We start from the raw sequence: 23,744 nt of genomic DNA on the forward strand, positions 1-23,744 counted from the left end.
GTGCAAGCGATTAAGGACTCCGACGACCGCTCCTATAGCAAAGAGGTAGAAGTTCAGTTTTCATGTAAACTTCAGATTCGGAGGTGCTTCTCTTCCTCTGCGGGTGTCCGTACTAGCCAAAATTCAGAAAAGAAAACAGTCGCGAGAAGGAATGTTGATGTTTGTTGAACCTGGAGACATGCCGCGGGAGTGAGGCGCTGCGAAGGTGTTGAGGCACCTGGAGACATGGGCAGGTCATGCGGGAGCGCCATGGGAAGGTCACGGGGGCACCCTGGGGCAGGTCGCGGTGGCGGTTGACTGCAAACGGAGGCCACCTCCGTGGTGGAAGCAGGGGAGGAAGGCCGGCGACGATCTGAGTCGGCGGGGCGCGGCAGCGAGGTGGTCCAGGAAGGAGGCCGGCGACAGTGGAAGACGGAGGTAGGGGCGACGGTGTCGGTGCTAGTGGATCCAGGAGTCGGTGGGGCCAGTGGAGCTGGGGCGCGGTGGTGCACGTGGCCGGGGCCGGTGGCTGCACCGGCGGGTGGAGGTGGTGGCCGCTGCACCGGCTTGGCTTCCTGGCGGGGGCGGCGGCGGCAGCGTGGGGGTTCTTGGTGGGGGTGGCCGTGGTGTTGTAGGTGGTCGGGGCCAAGCGACGGCGTGGGAGGTGGCCAGGGCCCGGCGGCGGCGCGGGGCGGGGAGGGAGGCGGCGGTGGCACGATGCAGTTTGGGGGAGGGCCAGATGGGATCGGGGGAGGTTAGGTTAGGGGCGTGGTGGGGCAGTTTTTTCTTTTTTTCACCGATCGGAGATCTCAGGAACACTGCCGGCCTTCTATATAGGGTCTGACATGATCCAAATAACTTTTATAATTCTGGGATTAGAATAGTGTTGTCCTATATATATGTGTGTGTGTGTGCACTTCTTTTTATCCTTATGCATACTTTTTATATTATGTCAATTTTGGTATGCTTATTCTTTGCATATAACAAAAAGTGTAATTTAATTGCAAAGTTGTGTGCAAGAGTATTTTTTTTAAATAATTTTCTTCCTTCTTAAAAGGTAATAACAATGGGACTAATTGATTTTTCTTATAAAAAATAAATGTTTGTTATTGTTTTATTTTTCTATTACAGTTCTTTTTTAAGGGCAACACCAATAGCACTAATTGTTCCTTCTTAGAGAATTTTTTTTGCAAAAATTTCACTATAATATGTTTATTCTTGCATCTTATACAAAAGTGCAGTTTAAGTGTAAATTATGTACACAACTTGTAATTATTTGTTGTATTTCATTTTCCTTATTCTTAAAGAGTAATACCTATGTCACTAATTTATTCTTCGTGAGAAACTGTCATTTTTTTCTACGTGTAAGTATGCACCCAAGTACTATATAATATATCTGTAAATTATGCTAGAGCATCACTGATTCACCTATTCACAGAAAACTTCATTGCGTTGATATTTTTTTAGTTTTTATATCATTTTCATTCTTCTTTAAGGGTAATATCAATGGCACTGATTCATTCATTTTTAGAGAAGTCTTTTATTTGTTTAAAATCATCTATTGTATGATTATTCTCGCATATTATAAATAACACAATTTTTGTGTAAATTTTTTGCAAATTTGTCATTATTTATTTTTATTTTTTATTATCTTCTTATTTAGTGGTAATTTCATAGACATTTCTTCACTCATCTCCTAGGAAACTACATTATTTTGTTTTCAAAAAAATTTATATCATTTTATTTACTTTTTAATGGTAATAATGCCAATGCCACTAATTCATTCTTCCTTAGAAAACTTAATTGTTTTGATTTTTCAGTTTTATTTCTTTTTGTTTCTTATTAAAGGGTAATACCTATGCCACCAATTCATTCTTCCTTATAAAAATTCATTTTTTGAATTTTTTAGTTTTTATTTCATTTTCTTTTTTCTTAAAGCCTAATACCAATGCCACTAATTAATTCTCCCTTATAAAAATCATTATTTTGATTTTTTTAGTGTTTATTTTATTTTCTTTCTTCATTAAAGGGAATACCAATGTCACTAATTCATTCCTCTTAAGAAACTTCTTTCTTGCATAAAATCCACTATTTATATGATTATTATTGCATATTATAAAAAGGTTAATTTCTGTGTAAAATGTTCATTATTTTTTTTCACCATTTGATTTCATTTTATATTTTCTTGAAAGGGCAATTTCAATGTCGATAATTCATTCTACCTTATCATTGGTAGGGTAGGTGTTGGATACCATCCACCTTAACTTGCCAATATTTAGTCATGACTATACACTTTAGTATTTTTTGGGATTATAGCCAATTTTTTGCCACGCCAATGCTCCTTCAACCACTCTAGTTCAATTTTATTGCCAATATTGGGCAAATCATAGACTAGAGAAACCTTGATAAAAATCTTGCCTAGCCAAATATTTGGCAACGCTAGTTTGGGCTAAATTCATACACATCAGTTGTGTTTATGTTGTTGGTCAAAATTCAAAGCTTATGAATAACGAGGATCTTACCAGGTCATCCCAGTCTCCCCCCCTTCCTTGAGCTTGACAACCCAGGGACTACACATGCGTATCATACTCCCCTTAGCTATCATCTCATGTGATATTCAAAGAACCGCCGAGTCAGATCTCTCTAATTAATAAACACACCACAACACAAAACAGACCAAATTATAAGTGAGAAAAGGTTCATGGTAGATAAACACTATGCATTACTCAGGTACCTAGTCAAGAAGACAACATTCCTCATCGTCTAAGAATGAAATATACATTAAATTGCACATCACCTACACTACACATTATTTTTTGACATTTACGATCTGATTGTTATTTAGCAAGCGTAAGTAAGCAGTTGCAATCTTCAAATTTTGTCATCAACATAGACCATAACCATGACATCTAACAGAGCCTAACCATCCACAAACCGAACCCATGATCATTAAAACAGAGCAAAATCAAGCTATAGCCTGAACATGTAGTGCCATAGGCCAGACGACCACCACAAAACACAAGCACTAGATCATCGGCTCGACGGCCGGAGCCGAGCACAGTATCAGTAGGCCATAGCTCGAAGAATAGGTCCCAAATAAGTGGTACAGTATGACAGAGCAGACAGAGTAGAAAGAAGAGACCAATGACTCACCTAACTACACCCCAATCCCAACCCTCCCGATCTCCTGAGCACCCCGATCCCAACCCTTCCGCTCGCTCCCTGCCTCCGTACGAACACTACAGCCAGGCCCTCGTGATCACTACAGCCAGGTCCTCCAGATCGCTAACCCACGCTGCTCGGGGTGGGATGGAGACTCGCGGGCGCCGCCTAACGCTGGCGATCTGAGCTACCGTGCCCTCACCGGCGTCGTCCTCCAAGCCAGGGGGTTCCAGTGGATCTCTCATGCCTCGGCTCGGATTATGGACCTTCCGATGAGGAGGGCGGGCCGGCCGTTGGGATCAGGATGGCGATGGATGTGCTAGCCGATGATGAGACATCTACAGAGTGGACCCCGGTGGTTCGCCGGAGAAGGAAGACGGAGGCCGAGATCGTGCAGGAATTTTGGGAGGATGCCGGGTTTCCAACCCCGGCGTCACGGTTCTGGGAGAGACAATCGTCCTCGCCGTCGGAGACTACCTCAGGCCACGCCGAAAGATGGAGTTGATGTCTTGCAGGGTTCAGATCGATGCCATGGAAGATGGGACGAAGGATCAGTCAAGGGATACACCACCGATTGGATCAACGACGACTACATCGCCATGCCGGAGTACTCCATCCTCGGCATCTGGCTTGAGGGTGTCACGCGCTCCTCGGATGGGCGCATGGACAGGCCCCCTGCCGCCGCTCCGGATCACGCCGCCACCCGTGTTGGGCCAGTTCTTGGCTGCGGCCAAGCACGTGCCTGCAGTGGTTTGTGGTGGCTCTCCAGCACCGGCTCTGTCGCCTAGATCGGCGGGATTGACGGAGACACGATCAATGCCTATTCAAAATGTTGTTGAGTCAACGGGTGGACCCATATTGCATGATTTTACATGGGCCTATCTACGTCGGCGTATGAAGGCCTTGTGGTCGGGCTACCCAATGGCGTCTCGGCCGCCAGTTTCGTCCAAGTCGACAGCGACCTCATCGTCAACGTCCTCCCTGCCAACGACGTCTTCAACTCCTGTTGCCGGCGTAGTCAGCTCCTTCGTGGCTGTTGCGGCGTCTCCGCCACGCCAAGTAGCGACCCAGCCCAGATCAGCGGGATTAACGGAGACGCGATTGGGGCCGATTCAAAATCCTGTTGAGTCAAGGGGTGGGACCATGTTGCATGATTTTACATGGGCTTATCTACGTTGGCGTATGAAGGCCTTGTGGTCGGGCTACCCAATGGCGTCTCGGCCGCGAGAGGACACGGAGGATCGGACACACATACATGCAAACTGGACGGATGCCAACCATGCAGTACAAGCTGATGGGAATACAAAGGATGTGCATGTCCAGCCTTCTCATATGCATGCACTACGTCTGGTGCCATTCCAGTCGACCGAGCAGCTGGGAAACACCCAGCCGTCCCACATGCATGCGCTCGGGTCGATGCCACTCCAGCCAACCGAGCACCTGGGCAGCACGCAGGTTGCACCCGCCCAGCCGACAAGCATCTAGGTGGCGGACACGACAGTTGGTTTGGGAGGTCCGGTCCTGGGAGGCTGCGTCCCTGACCCGACCGTCCCTGTTCAGGAGCTGGTGGAGCCGTGCAGAGCCGCTTCATCATCGACGACGACGACCTCTTCTACACCGACCGCTACGACACCAACATTCACGTCTTCGACGCTTGCTGTTGGAGAGGGGATGTCTACACCACCATCATCCCCTCCGTCGGCAGCCACGCACTCGCAACAACCATCGCCCGAGGTAACGCTGGTCCCTAACACGCTTCTAACGGCGGCCTTGTTGCTAGAGCCGGCGGTTGAGACTCTCGGGGAGGGGGTTGCTACTTCACCATCATCCCCTCCTTCGGCAGTAGAGCCGGCGCCACGACCACAATTGGGGTTGACTACTACACGCTGAAGTTGTCGGCATACGGTTGCCGAAGATGGTTCTATGGACACAGATGAGGACTCCTTAGCCAAGGCTATGCGGCGTAAAGCAGCACACAACCTTGACAATCGAGGTATTATGTCGTCATCCAAATCCTTTTTAGCCTTTTCCAATGCCACCATCATTTCTAAGTTGAATAATGTGGGTGTTAGTATCGGAAAGAATCAGAAGGAGATTTCTATTTTGACTAACGCTTTGAAACATTTGGAATATGATCGATTAAAAGTTACTCCACGTGTTTCTAGCAAGTCTTATGTCTCCCATACTGATGAGGAGGAGCTGCATGCCACATCAGATGGTCAGCTACTCTCTCATTTAGTAGGGGAGGTTTCGGACGTGGGTCTAGATGAACCCGGGCTTAGTTCATTGATTGAGCTTACAGCATCCGGACGTAAATCAAAGACCGCACGTTCGAAACAAGATAGTAAGTCCCATAAGAGGGCAAAGTGTTCTAAATCTCCCATTGTTTCCTCATGAATGGAATGTTTTTTAATAGCAGAGGTCTTCGTGACTTGGCTAAACATTTATTCATTGCAGAATGTAACAATTTTGATTTTTTGGCTATCTCTGAAACGGGGAGACGTGATTTCTCAGTAAGTCTGCTTAACCGTCTTTCTGGCGGGATAGACTTTACTTGGGTTTCGCGACCGCCTAGAGGTCGTTCTGGGGGCATTTTACTTGGCGTAAATACAGGAACTATGGATGTTTTGGCTAGTTCGGATGGTGAGTTTCATGTTAAACTCCATATTCGCAGCAAGGCCGACAACTTCACATGGACCCTCGTCGCCGTGTATGGGGCAGCCCAGGATGAGTTCAAGGCCGATTTTCTTCGTGAATTGGTTAATCTGGCGAAAGATAATCCCTATCCCATTCTTATAGGTAGGGATTTCAACTTGCTTCGATTTCCAAATGAGAAAAGCCGCAGTAGGTTCGATAATCATTGGCCTTTCCTTTTCAATGTTGTCATCGACAGTCTAGATTTGCGAGAGGTTTCTATGATTGGAAGACAATTCACGTGGGCGAACAGTCTTCCGGAACCGACATATGAGAAACTAGATCGTGTTTTAATGGATACCGACTGGGAATCAAAATGTCCTATGGTTTCTGTTCGTGCTCTACCTCGTATCGAGGCTATATCATACCACGCACCCATTCTTCTAACTATTGGGTTGCCACGACCACAACATAGACGCAAGTTCAAGTTCGAACTTGGGTGGTTGCTTCGGGATGGCTTCCATGACATGGTCAAGGAGGTGTGGGAGAAACCAGTCGTCGGACCTACCCCAATACACAGATGGAATAACAAAATGCGTGCATTATGTAAATTCCTTTGTGGTTGGGCCAGGCATACGGTGGGTATCCTAAAAAAGGAGAAACTTCGTCTTTCATCTATCATTGATGAATTAGAAGCTTTAGCAGAGGTTAGACCTCTATCTGAGCATGAAATCGAGATCAAGAATCAGTCGAATGCACAGATAGCTAACATGTTGCGTGAAGAGGAACTCAAATGGTACCAACATTCTAACTCTCAATTTATCCTGAAAGGTGATTCGAATACTAGATATTTCCATGGAGTCGCCAATGGCAGACACCGGAAGAAAATTATTCATTCCCTACAACAGGATGAGGGAGTGATTGAGGGGCATGAGCAACTTAAATCTTATATCACTAATTATTATAAAAATATGTTCGGAGCCCTAGAGGAAGGAAACTTCTCGATGGATGAGACCCGAACAGATGACATCCCTCAGGTCTCTGATGAGGAAAACAACCTTCTAATAGCCCCATACTACGAGGAGGAAATTAGAAAGGCGGTTTTCCTAATGGAGCATAACAAAGCCCCGGGTCCGGATGGTTTTCCCGCTGAGTTCTATCAGAAATTCTGGGAAGTCATCAAACCGGATCTCCTACTTTTGTTTACCGACCTACATGCTGGCCAACTAGAATTGTTTAGCTTAAACTTCGGTGAGATTATTTTATTACCTAAGGTTAATGAGGCTGAAAGGATACAACAATAGAGACCTATTTGCCTCCTTAATATTAGTTTTAAAATATTCACGAAGGTTGCGACTATTAGGCTGAATTCGGTTGCTGAACATGTGGTTCGGCCTTCACAGACAGCTTTTATGCAAGGCAGACACATCCTAGATGGAGTTGTTATCCTTCATGAAACATTTCATGAATTACATCGGAAAAAGTTAAATGGGGTGGTACTCAAAATAGACTTTGAAAAGGCTTATGACAAAGTCAAGTGGCCTTTTCTCCAACAGACTCTCAGAATGAAAGAATTTTCTGCAGAGTGGCGTGCGATGATCCATAGCTTCGTTTCTGGAGGTAGTGTTGCCATTAAGGTCAATGATGACGTTGGACACTATTTCCAAACAAAGAAGGGATCGCGATAGGGTGACTCGATATCGCCCATGCTATTCAATATAGTGGCGGATATGCTATCGGTCATGATTGAGCGTGCCAAGGTTGATGGCCAAATTGATGGGGTAGTAAATCATCTAGTTGATGGTGGTCTCTATACTTCAATATGCTTATGATACGATTCTCTTCATGGATCATCACCTCGAGAAAGCAAGAAATCTGAAACTGATTTTATCAGCATTCGAGCAACTCTCGGGTCTAAAGATCAATTTTCATAAAAGTGAATTGTTTTGCTTCGGCGAGGCTCAAGACGAGGCCCACCTGTACGCTGAACTGTTCGGATGCGGGTTGGGTCAGTTTTCGATCACATACTTGGGGATACCGATACATTATCGGAGACTCACAAATGCTGAATGGAAACACGTTGAGTAGAGACTGCAAAAAAGACTTAGCAGTTGGAAAGGTAAACTGCTGTCTCTGGGTGGAAGATTGGTGCTCATAAATTCAGTACTTAGTAATATGGTACTATATATGATTTCCTTCTTCCAGTTACCGAAAGGAGTTTTACATAGATTGGATTACTTCCGATCAAGATTTTTTTGGCAAGGAGATAGCGAGAGAAAGAAATATCGACTGGCTAAATGGAGTGTGGTTTGCCGTCCCAAAGACCAAGGCGGGTTGGGCATTCATGACCTTGAGGTTAAGAATAGGGCCCTCCTCGGCAAATGGTTGTTTAAATTACTAACGGAATATGGTGTATGGCAAACCCTCCTAAGGAGGAAATATGTGGGTTCCAAGGCGGTATCCCAAGTATATTGGAAGCCTGGGGATTCCCACTTTTGGGCAGGTCTAATGGCTACGAAGAAATATTTATTCTGCTATGGATCCTTCTCGATTAAGGACGGCTCGGAAATTAGATTCTGGGAGGACAAGTGGCTAGGAAATGCCACACTCCGGGAACAATATCCGGCTCTATACTACATTGTGCGCCACAAAGGTGATACTATCGCCACGGTAATGGAATCATTTCCGCCAAATGTGACGTTCAGAAGAGACTTAATTGGACCCAGACTCCATTCGTGGAATATCCTGCTCCAACAGTTGTCCACGGTGCAATTGTCACATGGGTCTGATGTATTCCGATGGAACCTCCATGGAAATGGACAATTCTCAGTGGATTCTATGTATAGAGCGTTAATCCAGTCCGATGTGCCAGTTGTTAATAACAAGAAGATCTGGAAGATGAAGATACCTCTTAAGAATAAAATCTTTGCATGGTATCTTCGTCGCGGAGTCATTCTTACTAAAGATAACCTTATTAAGAGGAATTGGCATGGAAGCCCGCAATGTGTATTTTGTCACCATGGGGAGACAATAAAACATTTATTCTTCCAATGCAAATTGGCTCGTTCTATATGGTCAGTCATCCAAATAGCTTCTGGCTTGTATCCTCCCTGTAGTGTTGCTAATGTATTTGGCAACTGGTTACATGAGATTGATCACAGGTTTAGAACTCTTCTCAGGGTGGGAGCGCTTGCCGTTATTTGGTCGCTTTGGCTATGTAGAAATGATAAGGTTTTTAACGATAAAAGTACTTCTCTGTTGCAGGTTATCTACAGATGTACCGGGACTCTTCGTTTATGGTCCTCTTTACAACGCGTGAAGAATCGAGACTTGTTTACGGAGGTGTGTACACGATTGGAGGCTACGGCGAGGGATACTTTTACCCAACATGGGTGGCAGCATGATCTAAGGATTGACCCCCCTCCACATTAGGCGTTATACGGACTCTACATGTTTCGTTGTAATTCGCCTCTTTATTTTTATTTTATGTGAGAGGATCTTATTTGACTGTGTGCATCTTAGTTATACAGAGGCCGAGTGTAATACTTAAATCCTTTAAGTAATAAAGCGCCCCTTTTTGAAGAAAAAAAAGTGGTTGCCGAGGAGGCAGTCGTGGAAGCCAAGGCCGAATACTACGGGGCGTCATCAACCCCGCCGTCTTGTTGGCACACCACCGTGCATACATCACAAAGATCTAGTAGTTTTCTTGCCTGGTCTCCATCTCAATTCAAACAAATAAACTTAAGCAAACAACACTGGCAGAGTCCATCTTGTCTGGTCTCCACCTACCCTCGCTCCATACTCGGGCTCGCCGGGCACACCGCGGTTGGTCGCAGCGTCCCCTTCTCAGCCTCGGGGCTGCATCTTGCTTTCTTGCAAAATCGGCTGACGCAGCGGAAAATAATTGCACCCACATGAACAATTAATAGCAAATGCGAAAAAAAAATGAGCGTGATATATGGTTTCACGTACAATGCACCACATACAGTATGTTGTAGTATTACGGTGGAATTGACGATGATCTGTAGTTCTGTATGTTGTATTACGGTGGAATCGACGATGATACATACTATACGTTACAATACACTTACACACGGTGAAGTACATCGATGCTGCTGCCTCACAGTAGGTGAGCGTACTTAATTCCGAACGTACGCATGCATGCACCGTAGGTACATTCACCTCGCCATTTTCGGGTAGGCGACGTCCAGTGCGATGCCGCAGAGCCCCGGGCCACCGACATCGCGGCGCATGCGGATGTAACCGCCCTCACCCCATGTCTGCCCCCACGAGTTCTTCACGATCCAGTACTTGACCCCTGCGTCGACACCGTAGCCGACGACGGTGACGGCGTGAGCGAGCGCTGTCCCGCAAGGGCCCGAGTAAACGCCGCTCCAGTAGAACTGCATGCCGCTGCCGACCTCGATGGCCACGCCAATGGGCTGCCCGGCAACGGCGCGCTGCATTTCGGGCTCGTTCCTGGGCGGAATCACACCGCTGCCGCTGATCTGGACGACGTGGTGGGCGGACTTGGCGCGGTTGCAGGCGCCCCTCACTGCCGTGTATGGGTACTCCGCCTCCGTGGTGAGGCCACCATTCTCCACAATCCACTTGAAGGCCCTGTTGTAGGAGCCGCGGTTGCACCCACCATCGTACTGGTCGCAGTCCACCAGCTGCTGCTCCGAGAGGGACACCAGCTTCCCCGTCCTGATCCAGTTCAGGGTCTCGATCGTCGCAACCGTCACGAACGCCTAACAGCTGGCTGCATCCATTCATCCAGGGACAAAACAATGGTTAATCACTGTGCATGCTTCACAAATCACAAGCTAAGGTTTAACGGGGAGGTCTTCAGTTTCAGAAAACTTTCAGCACCAACCGAAATCATTGAAATTCAGTGAATTTCGGTTTGCGTTCAGGCCAAAAGGCCGAAATATTCACTTAAAGTTAAATAGATATTTGATTTTCATGTGTACTACTGAAATTGCTGAAATATATTGGCCGAAAGGCAAATATTTCAAAGACTAGTGAAATCAATGAAATTCAGTGAATGTCATGAAAATCCCACTTAAAGTGAAAACCATGCTGGATCAAGTTAGGGATCTATCTTTACGTACAGCATGATGAGCTTTGGGACTTGGGCGGCGTGACGGCGCCTTTGGCCCTCCAATCCATGCTAGGCGGAGGCGGAGCCTCCAAGGAGTTATCCTCGCCGCCAGACGACCACAGCTCGGCGTCGCCACCGCTGGCGGGCATTGTGATGCCCGTATTATCACCGGCGCCATCGTAGGACGAAGCATACCTCGCCAGGAACTCCTCCTGGGTGAGGTCGGCAAACTCGTTCTCATCGAGCTCGTAGGTGAGGTCGCCACGCCGGTTGGTGGCGTCGATGTACTCCATGTTGTCGCGGTACACCTGGAAGCGCCGCAGCCTCTCCTCGACGCTCAGGTACGACCGGTTGTGCGTGGCTTGCCATTGGCGAAACCTGTCCATCATCAGCATGTCGCCCACGTCTACCGAAGTCGCTGGGAAGGCAGCGAACAGGCCGTGCACCAGCAGGATTGCAGTGATCACCGGCCATGCTCCTGGGGAGAAAGCCATGTCGACTGAACGATCCACGCACACTGGCTTGTGCTCAAGCATGCACGTGTAGACGTGTTTTTATAGCGCTCGCCGGTGGATCGCCGGAGCATGTCTTTCGCCGGTGTCGGGATGAGCTCATCGGCCGGCGACGAGTGCATGCAATGCATGTCGCAGGTGCTGGCGATGCACGCAGCTCGTAGAGGAATGGTAACGAGCCACATTTTCTCTTGGTCTCATCATGCAGCGGTGCATACGTATGTGCATCTGTCTTGGCACACGAAATGGTGTTGGTTCGTTAGGTTGCGTTGCCGTGCACACTAGCCAACATATGAGTGGCGACTGCAATGTACCAGTTTGTCTACCACCTTAGTGCACCTTCGCCTTCCAGTTCTGTCGATGAACACGTCGTCAGCCTGTTAGTATTAATCTTTAGAGACAAACTTCACAGAATATGACAGAGAGATTTGGGATTTCTTACGGATATCGAGGGAAGCCTTGTTTCTGCTCGATGCAACCTTTGTGTAGCTCATGGTTACACCTTGCGTTACGTCGTTTGCAGCAGTAGCGCCGCTGTCACTCTTGCGGCGGCTGGCAGTGGAGATGGTCCTCGCCTCTCACAGTTAGAGGGTACCCCACATCTACCGTGTAGAAATCGCTGGATTAAACTGATGAGGTCCTTCTCCTTCTATATTAGGTGAGTTGAAAAATTCAAAAAAAATATTAGGTGAGTTGGGACCAAAACTAAAAGTGTTGGCTCGCACCTCCGATCACACGGTGCCTCCGTACATGGGGTGTGGTGGACCACATCCCATTGACTTTCTATCTTGATTATTAGCCAAGATCAAAATCAAACATTCTCCCCCCTTGATCGAAAGACTAACAAACATCATAACCCCACTCTCAATAAAAGAACACATCCAAGTAAAGTGTTACAATGACTAATGAAATGCCACTGAACGGCGGTTCTCGAAATGGAAAACATACCTCTTTATGGGAGTTGGTGTATTTAAAGGTCCAGATTCCATAATTAAAAGGCTTTACAAACCCATGTCGGCAACATAACCATAAAAAATGGGTAGTAAGTCTCCAAGAGAGGAATTGCAAAACTTATATAAATTAAATATTATATATCTTTGATCCTGAACTCTATCTTTCACAACATGGAGCATAATGTCAACGGTTTTGGCTAGGCCGAATGACTTGTTGTTACTCACATAGAGGATTGTGTGATCATAATCGCAGTGAGTGGTTTGGAGTTGATGTCTATCACTCTTAGCTTCGGAACTAATATTCTTTCGATATATAACATGCTTAGTAGCCTCTAACATGCCAGAAATAGTTTGCATTGTGGATGATGTCGTGGTTGTCCTTTAGGAGCTTTTCCATGATAAAGCTCCTTGTGTGAGGGTGTAGACGTAACATGGCATGGAATTATTAATATCCACATACCTCACCAAAACAATGTCTTAGTAACCCACAATTATGACGTTACAAAACTCATTATAAATGAGCATGTAATATTCATCGCCTTGCATATATTGCAAACCTTGACGACATTTTCCAATGGTCCAGTGTCGATTAAACACAATTTTGTCAAGTATCCTAATTATAAATGAGAGAGTGCATTCATGCTTAATATTTAAGGTGCTTTTGACAAATGAAACATAAGAAACCAACATTATCTGATCAATTTATAATTCGTTCCTTGGATACCCAAATGTCCAATTGTATCGCACTGAAGTTTAGGAGCAGGTGATTCAGAGTACTTGTGCATAATGTATGTCTTTCGTATTATGTCCACATATGTAATCATAATAGGACTTATACTCCTTTTGGACCATCGATGAACCTCCATACAATTAATGCACAAGATAACACCAAGATCCTTTGAACTCAAAGCTCATGGTTTAGCCAGTGAGCTTTCATCTACATGAGGCAGAGAACATACACCCCAGACATAGTCTCAACACATGTCTTCTATCAAAAAATAACTTCCTCGGACAGCATGTCGTATGTTATTTTTTCTTCTTTCATGAAACCTTTTGGTTGAGCCAGATAAACATTCTTAATTAAGTCAACATAAGTGCATGTCATGATGGTAACACAAACATCTTGAGAATTCCTTAGTCCAAACAACAGGAAATATGTCACACCACAAATCTCAATCATTTTAACCTTTCAAGATTTCCCTCAGAGTCATGTTTGGATTTGTAAACCATTTTAGCCTACCATATTTAACCCATTGAGGAAACTATATAAAGTTTCATTCACGGTAAGGGCTCATAGCCTTCATCCCACATGGCAGCAAGCCAATAAGATGAACATTCACACACATTATTTATCATAGGGAAATGATGAGGGTGAAGAATAGGTGTTGCTTTAGTGATTTCATAATCGTCAATCCACCTGATGCGTAGGAATAAACATCTCATGGATAGTCAGTTGATCTTTAAGATTTGTGTTCCTAGGCTCAAGTTCCCAGTGATTACTTTATTCTCATATAACATATACTATGCTCCAGAGTCTAATCTCTTCAAGCATACATTTTCGCTCTAATTCACATCACTGTGGGGCAGAAGATGAAAAAGAACTTAATGAAGTGTAACACGTGATTATGAACAACATTGGTCACAAATATAATCATATGCCACCTACTACAATAATATCATAACTGGCATAAGAAAGGCAAACTTGCCACTTTAGCGTCAATGTGTGCTTCATATTATTCATAAAGGTGTAAGTACTTGACAGAGTCACCAGAAAACAAGGCTAGAAATTATCATAAAATAGAAACATCCGACCATTTATTTTGATAGACCAAAATTATGTAGTCATCGGAGAAGATTTCAAGTAAAAAAATTACCCACCATTGCCATTATATTTATAATGGAAAAAACATTCCGTTCATGCTTCTATCCCTTCTCTGTATTAGCACCATGTGGATGTTGCATGGATTCTCTTAAAAATGCTAGACACATTCCTCTAGAAAAATGTTGCGGTTGAAGCCAGCATAACTTACCCATGAAAACAGTCCAGTCTAGCTTAATATAAAATTTATCTGATATAGAAAACTCATATCGATAAAATGGATCAAACTATTTACTAGAAAAAGGGGGCACTCTACCCATTTTAAGCAATGCCGAATCGACAACCTATGTATAAAAAGAGAAAAAAAATTGGATTTGAAGAGAAAAAGAATTGTATTAATTCCCATTTTCCATTTATTTAGTTAGGTTTTCTTAATGAAATTGTTATAGCACCCATCTCAACCCATAAGAGGCAACAAACTAATGCACTTTTTCCTTCGGTCACCATCTTCCTTTGTAAAGGTTACACATACACCCTCATCCTGTAGGCCATACATTGTAGTCTTTAATGAGCACTTGCAGGCTCTTATGAGCTTAATGTGCTTTAAACGAACAGAGCCAAACATGGTTTTTTGCTCGTTAAACAGACGAGCTTAACGAGCCTAGCCTTAATCAGCATGAGTCGAGCAGCTCGTTAATCACCCCACTAGTAAGAGAAGATTCACGCGGCTAGTAATTGGGTTACTAGCGCGTGCGAGGTGCGCACGTCGCTAGTATTTTGTTATTAGCGGCGTTCACATAACTAGTTAACAGCAGTGCGATACTAGTAGCGTGTGAGCTGCATGGCGCTAGTAAGGGTTTTAGCACACCGCTAATAAGGAGGTTCTGTACTGGTGTAGCACTAGAACACCTAATGTACAAATGACAAAGAGATTTGGGATTTCTTACTGGTATTTAGGGAAGCCTTGTTTCTGCTTGATGCACCCTTTGTGTAGCTTATGGTTACACCTTGCATTCTCGAGCAACATGGAGATATGGTCCGGGGAAAAGAGCTGGAGCAGGGAGACATCGTTGGCAGCAGTAGCGCTGTCAGCACTCACCTTGCGGTGGCTGGCGCTGGGGATGGTCTTCGCATCTCTTAGGACCACATTAGGATCAACGGTTAGAGGGAACCCCATCTATTGTATAAACCGGTGGGGTACTTCTCCTTATATGTTAGGTGCCAGAGAGTCGGGACCAAACCCAAAATTGTTGGTTGGCACCTCCGCAGTGCATCCTTCCGTGGGGTGTGGTGAGCCATATCCCATTGATTTCCTCTCTCTTGGTTGTTTGTCAAGACCAAAATCCAACACAATCGTGGCTTGCCCTAGTGTGACTTGACTAAGATATGACTTGAACTAAATACCCATCTAAGTTGCTCAAACTTGGTTAACCTTATGTGTGACAACCTTAGGTAAACTTACCAAACAACCGCTACATACACCGGCCAAGTAGCATGCCGTTCTGCCCACAGTGCCGGCTGCGGTCATGGCGGCCAACGAAGCACCTGGTCACCAATAGGCGATCTCCGCGATCTAGTTGGTGCATCCCTAGTCACATGCGCCGTCGCAATCTATGTGGGCTATGCGGTCGTGGTTGACGTCCTAGTTGGTCTCAGCGTGGTGCTTTAAACTTGCGGCCATGATCTTAGCGACCTCCATGATTGGCCGGGTCATGCACAACTGTTGCACTAGCTCGACGCTTCTTCCTGACATCCTAGAACTCCACCATGCCTCATGCCTCAACAAAGGAGCACGCCGGCAAGCACTCCCACCGTAAACGTACCCATCCAACTCCATTTCAGGCCATCAAGCCATCCTTGAAGCGTCTTGGAAGCATGGCGGCCGTTTCCATGTCTCGGCGGCATAATATGCTCATCGTTAGAGTTTTTTTTTTTTGAGGAAGAACTGAGGCTACACTTTCTTTTGAAGTATTTCCTTGTAGGTTCGCCGATTTACACGTGTTTTTTCACTGAAAGATCTGCTCATAAGTTTTCTTTCTTCTTCTGATGTGTACATGATCTACTTTCGATATGTGTCCATGTTGGACTCATATTGCACGTATCATTGGAAAGACCTGGCTGCCCATCTCAAAAAATGGAATGACCTGGAGGTATGTCTTTTCTTTTTCTAGTGTGTACGTTGTCTAGTTTTAGATGAGTGTCTATGTTAGACTCATATTGCACGTGTCATTGGTGGACTTGTTTGTACGCTACTATATTGTGTGTACCATTATTATCTTTTAATCTCAATTATTATCAACAAGATCGGCGAAGGATATATTTTTAGCATATGTGAAGGTGGAGTGACGTGGTGGCTTGTTTGCCTCTTACACGTGTTTTTTTTTGCATGGAGTGATGTGATCGGCGAAGGATATAACCATCTAAGGCTATAACCATCAAAGTTGATCCTATCATACCTCAAATTACTCCCTCCGTTTCTATATATAAGTATTTTTAGAGATTTCAATACAGATTATATACGAAGGTATATAAACATATTTTAGAGTGTAGATTTACTTATTTTGCTCCGTATGTAGTCCCTTAGATATATAGGAATCGGAGGGAGTATTACTGAAGAGTAATGAATGTCAAAGTGTCTTCATTAGATGGATAGTGTTATTGCCGCATGAGGTATTGAAGGAATGCAAGTTCAGCAAACAATAACGGGTGGTCCTGAAGCAATCCCAGTAGGCGAGCTTACTTAATTGGGAAGATACGCATGCAGATGCATGACATAGGTACATTCACATTCACGCTTTCGCCATTTTTGGGTAGACAACGTCGAGCGCGATGCCGCAGAGCCCCGGGCCGCCGACGTCGCGACGCATGCGGATGTAGCCGCTCTCACCCCATGTCTGCCCCCATGAGTTCTTGACGAGCCAGTACTTGGCCCCAGTAGGGGCGTCGACGCCGTAACCGACGATGGTGACGGCGTGAGCAAGATTTGTCCCGCAGGGGCCCGAGTAGACGCCGCCCTTGTAGAACTGCATGCCGCTGCCGACCTCGATAGCCACACCGACGGGCTGCCCGGCGACGGCGACCTGCATTTCGGGCTCGTTCCTAGGCGGGATCACGCCGCCTCCGAGGATCTTGACAACGTGATGGGCGGACTTGGCGCGGTTGCAGGCGCCCCTCGCCGCCGTGTACGGGTACTCCGCTGCCGTGGTGAGGCCGCCATTCTCCACAATCCAATTGTAGGCCCTGTGGAAGGACCCGCGGTTGCACCCGCCGTCGTACTGGTCACAGTCCACCAGCTGCTGCTCCGAGAGAGGCACCAGCTTCCCCGTCCTGATCCAGTTCAGAGTCTCGATCGTAGCAACCGTCACGAACGCCCAGCAGCTAGCTGCATCCATTCATCGAGGGACAAAATAGTCAATGCTTAACCATCGTGCATAGTTATAACAAGGTAAAGTCAGGAACGAAGCTCTAGTATGGACACTGGGGTCAATTGACCCCAATGCCTTCCAGTATTTGAAGCTAGTACGCCCATCAAAGTTGCTCTTGACCCCAGCCTAAAAAATTAGTTGACCCCAGCCCACCAGCTAATTGTCCAATTGTTCAGTCTCAGCCCATAGCATCCGTAAATTTTAGCAAAAAAAAAAAGTTATCGTGGCGTATAGCTCCAGCACACAAGGCCCAATGCATAAGACGTGGCTTAGCCGCTTAGGCTTACAAGTCTTTACACACGTACACGTTGACGTTTGGTCTCCAATTTCTGTAGATGTACGCGAAGTCGTGAACAGCCAGCCGACACATGCCTCTTCGTCTCTTCGCCATCGTCAGGTCGCCGTCTCATCGCCTTGGCCTATTCTTTTCCCCACCCCAACTCTCCATCCCTAATCCCCAATTTCCAACGACGACAAACAAGGCGATCCCTAATCTCCAAGGGTGATGCCGGCCAGCCGGCCGCCGCCGCCGCATAATCTTTAATCTCCCGCCCACTTGGCACATGCCCTCCTCGTCGGCAGTTCTGAGGCAGGTACGCCAGTATCTTTTTCAGTTTCTCTTGGTCTCACGCACCAACAACTCATTCTCTCCGGATGGCTAATTACTAAGTTTAGGTTTATGTTTTTGCTGCAGCTAGGAGGCTAGGACTAGAAGGATATGGACAGATTTCTACTGAAACGAACGGCACCAGAGACTGATCTAGCAGGGACTTCAAAGCCAGTTGGACAAAGGCAAGATCACACATCAAATATTGGTACTACTACTATTATGATACCAATTATATCATTGGCTCATTGCATATTTTCACTCTTTATGTTGCACTTCACCCTTGCCTACAGGCGGACTGTACCACCGTGATAATCTTTTAATAAAACTACTATATTCGACGCAAAAAAATGTTACCCTTGGATGTTATTTCTATTATGTTATGGTGGGCATATTTTTGGGTTTTCCTCTTTATATTGTTCTCAGCGTGAGTCACGCCATAGCCTGTGCTATAGTTGGCATTGGTTGGACCCAGTGATCATTTTTTCTAGCTTCGTCCCTGGATAAAGTTGAAATGGATCAGATGGGGGATCTATCTTTACGTACCGCATCCTGCGCCTTGGTACTTGACCGGTGTGACGGCGCCCTTGGATCTCCAGTCCCAGCTGGGAGGCGGAGCCTCCAAGGAGCTACCATCGTTGACGCCGGATGACCACAGCTCGGCGTCGCCGCCGCCCACAGGCAAAGTAATGCCCGTATCATCGCTGGCAGCTTCGTAGGACGACGCGTACCTAGCCAGGAACTCGTCCTGGGTGAGGTCGGCAAACTCGTTCTCGCCGAGCTCGTAGGTGAGGTCACCACGCCGGTTGGTGGCATCGATGTACTCCATGTTGTCGCGGTACACCTGAAAGCGATGCACCCTCTCCTCCGTGCTCAGGTACGTCCGGTTGTGCGTGACTTGCCACTCGCGGAACCTGTCCATCATCAGCATGTCGCCCATGTCGACCGACACCGCCGGGAAGGCGGCGAACAGGCCGTGCACCAGCAAGATTGCAGTGATCGCCGGCCATGCGCCGGGGGACAAAGCCATATGAACCGAACGATCTACACACACCGACTTGTGCTCAAACATGCATGTGTAGACGTTTTTATATAGCGTTCGCCGATGGAGCGCGGGGACATGTCTTTCGCCGGTGTTGGGGATGAGCTCATCGGCCGGAGACGAGTGCATGCAATGCACATGTTGCAGGCGCTGGCGATACGTAGCTCGTAGAGGAATGGTAACGAGCCACATTTTCTCTTGGTCTCGTCATGCAGCTGTGCATACGTATGTGCATCTGTCTTGGCACACGAAATGGTGTTGGTTCGTTAGGTTGTCTTGCCGTGCACACTAACATAGAAGTACTGTATATATGCCAACTGCAATGTACCGGTTTGCCCACCACCTTGTCGCCTTCCCAGTTCTGTCAATGAGCACGTCCTCAACCGTACTGTCTGGTTCATTGACTCGATTTTCTCTTTGTTAAAACTCTAAATTCACTAGATGATTTCTCCTTTTTAGGGGTAAATAGATGATTTCCTACGCGTTACTGCAGAAACGCAGTGACATGTAGCTATAACACTTTGTTGGGACATAATGTACGTCGTTGCCTGACATTTTTATTTGGACCAGTAACTTTTTTTAGCTGGAACATGACCCACCTCCAGTTCCAGCGTCCTGTGCATGCGAGAGTTATTTATCGCAGTCTTTTTGGTTTCCACTGTTTTGCATGGTTTCCTTTGGTTTTTCTTTGTTTTATTCAGTTGCTTTTTGTTCTCTTTCATCTTGTTTTCTTTGTTTCTTTCTCGTTTTTTTTTCTTTTTAGTTTTTCTCTTTTTGAACACATGTCTACATTTTTCATAGGCATGGCAAATTTTTCTTACACATTAGGAACAATTTTTGTATACACATTTAATTTTTTTCAAATACATGATTAACATTTTTCCAAATATATTTTTGATGTCTACTTTTATTCATACACGTTGTACATTTTTTGTGTATATCTAAAACATTTTTATTCATGTTTAACATTTTTAAAATACATGATTAACATTTTTCAATTTTTTATGTGAAGAGTTATGAGACCTTGGCGCTTTGGTATGATGTGTGTTTTTCAATATTGCGCAGCTTCTCACATGTGATAGTGGAGACGGGCTGCCTGGAGATGGTTAAACCTCTAGAAATTTCATCCCAATATCTGATCTGTTGTGGCACCGTTACTGATGGAAATTGGAGAGCTAGGTTCCTCTTTTTCTTTTTTTGATATTCAACATGTAAACATGTGCGCGAAGCAAGCTTGCTCGTTGATGGTCATTGAAAGTTGGTCTGACTCTAGACCATCTTTCCTGCTCGCCAGCTTCTTGGCCGATGATTCCATGAGCTCATTTTTTAATAAAGTTATGAACTTTTGACGCAAAAAAATACATGATTAACATTGTTACAAAAACGTGTTTTGAACTTTTTCTCGAATACATGATAAACATTTTTGAAATACACGTTGGTACATTTATGAGAGAATTCCTTATTTAACACTGTGTTAAATTTTGTTTCCCTATTTGACACCAAAAAATATTTTCTTCCTTATATAGCATCAAGTCTAAATTTTATGCCCTTTATAACATTTTCGTCCATTTTAAGCCTTAAAGGTGTTAATTGACACATGAAAAGACCTTTTTACCCCTGATGTGGTATGTGATAAAAAAAATCATAGATGCTAGTATGTGCTAATAATGTCCGGCCGGCTTGGTTTGTTGTATGTGGCTAAGTATAGCGAACTAGCTGCATGTGTGTTGTCCACCTGGTTCGGTTCCTAACTGCGTGAGCCAACTTCCAAAGAAAATCAATTTTTTTGTGGGGAAATTGGGAGCTTTATTCAACAAAAACCACCCTGGCCGAATCATCTAGGAGGCTAGTTACAAGAAAACTAGGAGTGGAGTCTAACCAACAATCTGTTACATCCAAAGTGCTAGCTTGCTTCGCACAAAGGTGAGCCGGAAAGTTGGCTGATCTCGAAACAAGTTGAATAACAAAAGACTTAAAAAAAAAGAGGCATGCTCCTCAATTTCAGTAAGAATAGGCGCCACCACCGAACGATCATGGTGTGAGTGCCAGAGATTCACCATCTCTAGACTGTCGGTCTCCAAGATGACTTGATCATATCCTCGAAGCCTTGCAAAAATTGCTCCATCTCGAAGAGCCAATGCTTCAGCTAGGAGGGGGTCCGTGATCCCCGTGTAGGGCTTACACCATGCAGCCTTAAGCTCAGACGATGATCGAGCCACCCCTCCAGCTCCTCCTCGACGGGATTCCATAGCAATACTACCATCAATATTGATTTTTATCCATCCTGCATCAGGCGGTCTCCACCCATGACCGGGCAAGATACATGTATGCGCTTGAGGTAATTCCAACACAGCAAGAGCTTCCCGTATTCACTTCATAGCCTGAGCGGGATCAAAACCATCTTTGTCATGTGTAATATTGTTGCGTGAAGTCCAGATAGACCACATAACAGAGATCATCTTGGCTCTGTCCGACTCTGAAAATGAGGAGACACAAAGAATGTCCTTTGCCCAGGTGAGAGGATGCAAGTCTGGTCGCTTTATATCAAGCCATTCAGTTGCTTCGTTCCAGAACCTTCTCGCATGGGAACAATTCAATAAAGCATGCATCATATCCTCGTCCGAGTGCAAACAGATTTTGCACTTACTCTCGTGGATATATGTCGATATTTCAAAGTGCTTTCTACGGGCAAAATCCCACGTAAAACACGCCACCAGAAGACACAAACTTTGGGCAATACCTTGAGTTTCCATAGCCGAGACCACAACTGTTTATCAGTCTCTAAAGTATTCGTCATCGTCCCTTCTTCTAGAGCTTTTTGCTCGTTCTAAATCATAAGAGAGCGATAAGCTGACTTTCCAGTGTATATCCCCGACCTCTCAGGTGCCCAAGCTATAAGATCTTCTCCACCTCCCGTTCTCAAAGGTATATTAAGAATTGCATCAGCATCCGGAGGTATAAAAGATTGCCTAACAACATCAGTTTTCCACGTCCAGTTCTCATCATCAATCAAATCAGCAACCCAGCTGATTTGCGCATCTCCCAGGCGGGCTACAGGGGTCATTGTAAGTGTTTCTGGGATCCATTTATCTTCCCAAATAGACACCGTTGTACCGCTGCCAACGCGCTTGATCAGCCCAGCCTTCAAAGCTTTCCTCCCAGCAATGATCGCTCGCCAAGTCGTCGAAGAATTCTTGGGCGCACTTGCTTGCATAAAATCACAAAAAGGGAAGTATCGTCCTTTTAACACTCTAGAACACAAAGAGTTTGGTTCAGTCATCAGTCTCCAGCCATGTTTACCAAGGAGTGCTATATTGAACAATTCCAAGTCTCGGAATCCCATCCCTCCTCTGATTTTTGGTTGTGCGAGAGCCTCCCAACTCATCCAATGCATTGAACGCCGATCAAGAGAGCTACTCCACCAATACTTTGCCATAGAAGTGGTCAAACTCGAGCAAACTTTCTTAGTCAGTTTGAAACAACTCATGCTGAAAGTAGGTATTGCTTGAGCTATAGATTTTATTCGTACCTCCCTTCCTGCACAAGAGATCATTCTCTCGGACCCCCCTTGGAGTTTACTCCTCATTCTTTCTCCAATATGATCAAAGGTCCCACTGGTTATCCTCCCAATAGCTGTAGGCAGCCCCAAGTACCGCTCACTGAATGCCTCCACATTTATTCCAAGAATTTGCTTTAAAACTTGCCGGATCGGAGCCAAAGTGTTTGGACTAAAATAGATTGAACTTTTATCTTTATTCACTGCCTGTCCCGAACACTTGCCATAGATCCGCAAGATTTCATTCAAACGGTGAGCACTCTGCACTTGAGCTTGCATAAAAATGAGACTATCGTCTGCAAATAATAAATGATTAATCCATGGAGACTGATAGCTCACCTTATCCCTTTATCAACTTGTGTTCCACCAAAATGATTCAGCAAGGAGGTGAAACCTTCAGCACAAAGTAGAAACAAGTATGGTGACATTGGATCACCTTGCCGTAATCCACATGATGGAGTGAAGAAAGGCAGCAGCTCGCCATTGACACGTACTGAAAATCGGACCGAAGTCACACATTTCAAAATCAGTTGCACGAACTCTGCACCAAAACCCAGCTGCAGCATGATTGCCTCAAGATAGTGCCACTCAACATGATCATAGGCCTTCATCATGTCCAACTTCACCGCCCAAACTGCATTGCCCCCTTTCTTCCTTCACTTCATGGCATGCACACTCTCATGCGCAATTAAAACATTATCAGTGATCAAGCAGCCGGGGACAAAAGCACTTTGTTCTTCCCCAATAATCTCATCCAAACAAACTCTGACCCGATTGGCAATAGCCTTTGCTGCGATTTTATACAAAACCGGGCAGAGATATTGGACGATATTGAGAGATTTTCCGAGGGAACCGTACCTTTGGGATCAAAGTTATAGAAGTATCATTCATACCCTCCGGGAGCTCACCTCCATTAAGAAAGTCCAAAACTGCTGGTACAACGTCATCTTT

General features: G+C 45.4%; 1 protein-coding gene and 1 pseudogene across 1 annotated transcript; both read right to left on the reverse strand.

Annotated features, from left to right (window-relative positions):
- Window positions 1-9,953: 9,953 nt before the first annotated feature.
- Window positions 9,954-11,373, reverse strand: LOC119335184 (annotated as a pseudogene).
- A 5,401-nt stretch (window positions 11,374-16,774) lies between these two features.
- Window positions 16,775-19,251, reverse strand: LOC119335275 (ervatamin-C-like). The gene is made up of 2 exons (XM_037607446.1): window positions 18,742-19,251; window positions 16,775-17,545 (listed from the first exon to the last, which is right to left on the reverse strand). Exons 1-2 carry the CDS (start codon window positions 19,223-19,225, stop codon window positions 16,953-16,955), a joined length of 1,077 nt encoding a protein of 358 aa, XP_037463343.1. The 5' UTR covers window positions 19,226-19,251; the 3' UTR covers window positions 16,775-16,952.
- Window positions 19,252-23,744: the final 4,493 nt, after the last annotated feature.

The sequence above is a fragment of the Triticum dicoccoides genome, chromosome 1A (genome assembly GCF_002162155.2).
Source record: "Triticum dicoccoides isolate Atlit2015 ecotype Zavitan chromosome 1A, WEW_v2.0, whole genome shotgun sequence".
NCBI classification, from domain to species: Eukaryota; Viridiplantae; Streptophyta; class Magnoliopsida; order Poales; family Poaceae; genus Triticum; species Triticum dicoccoides.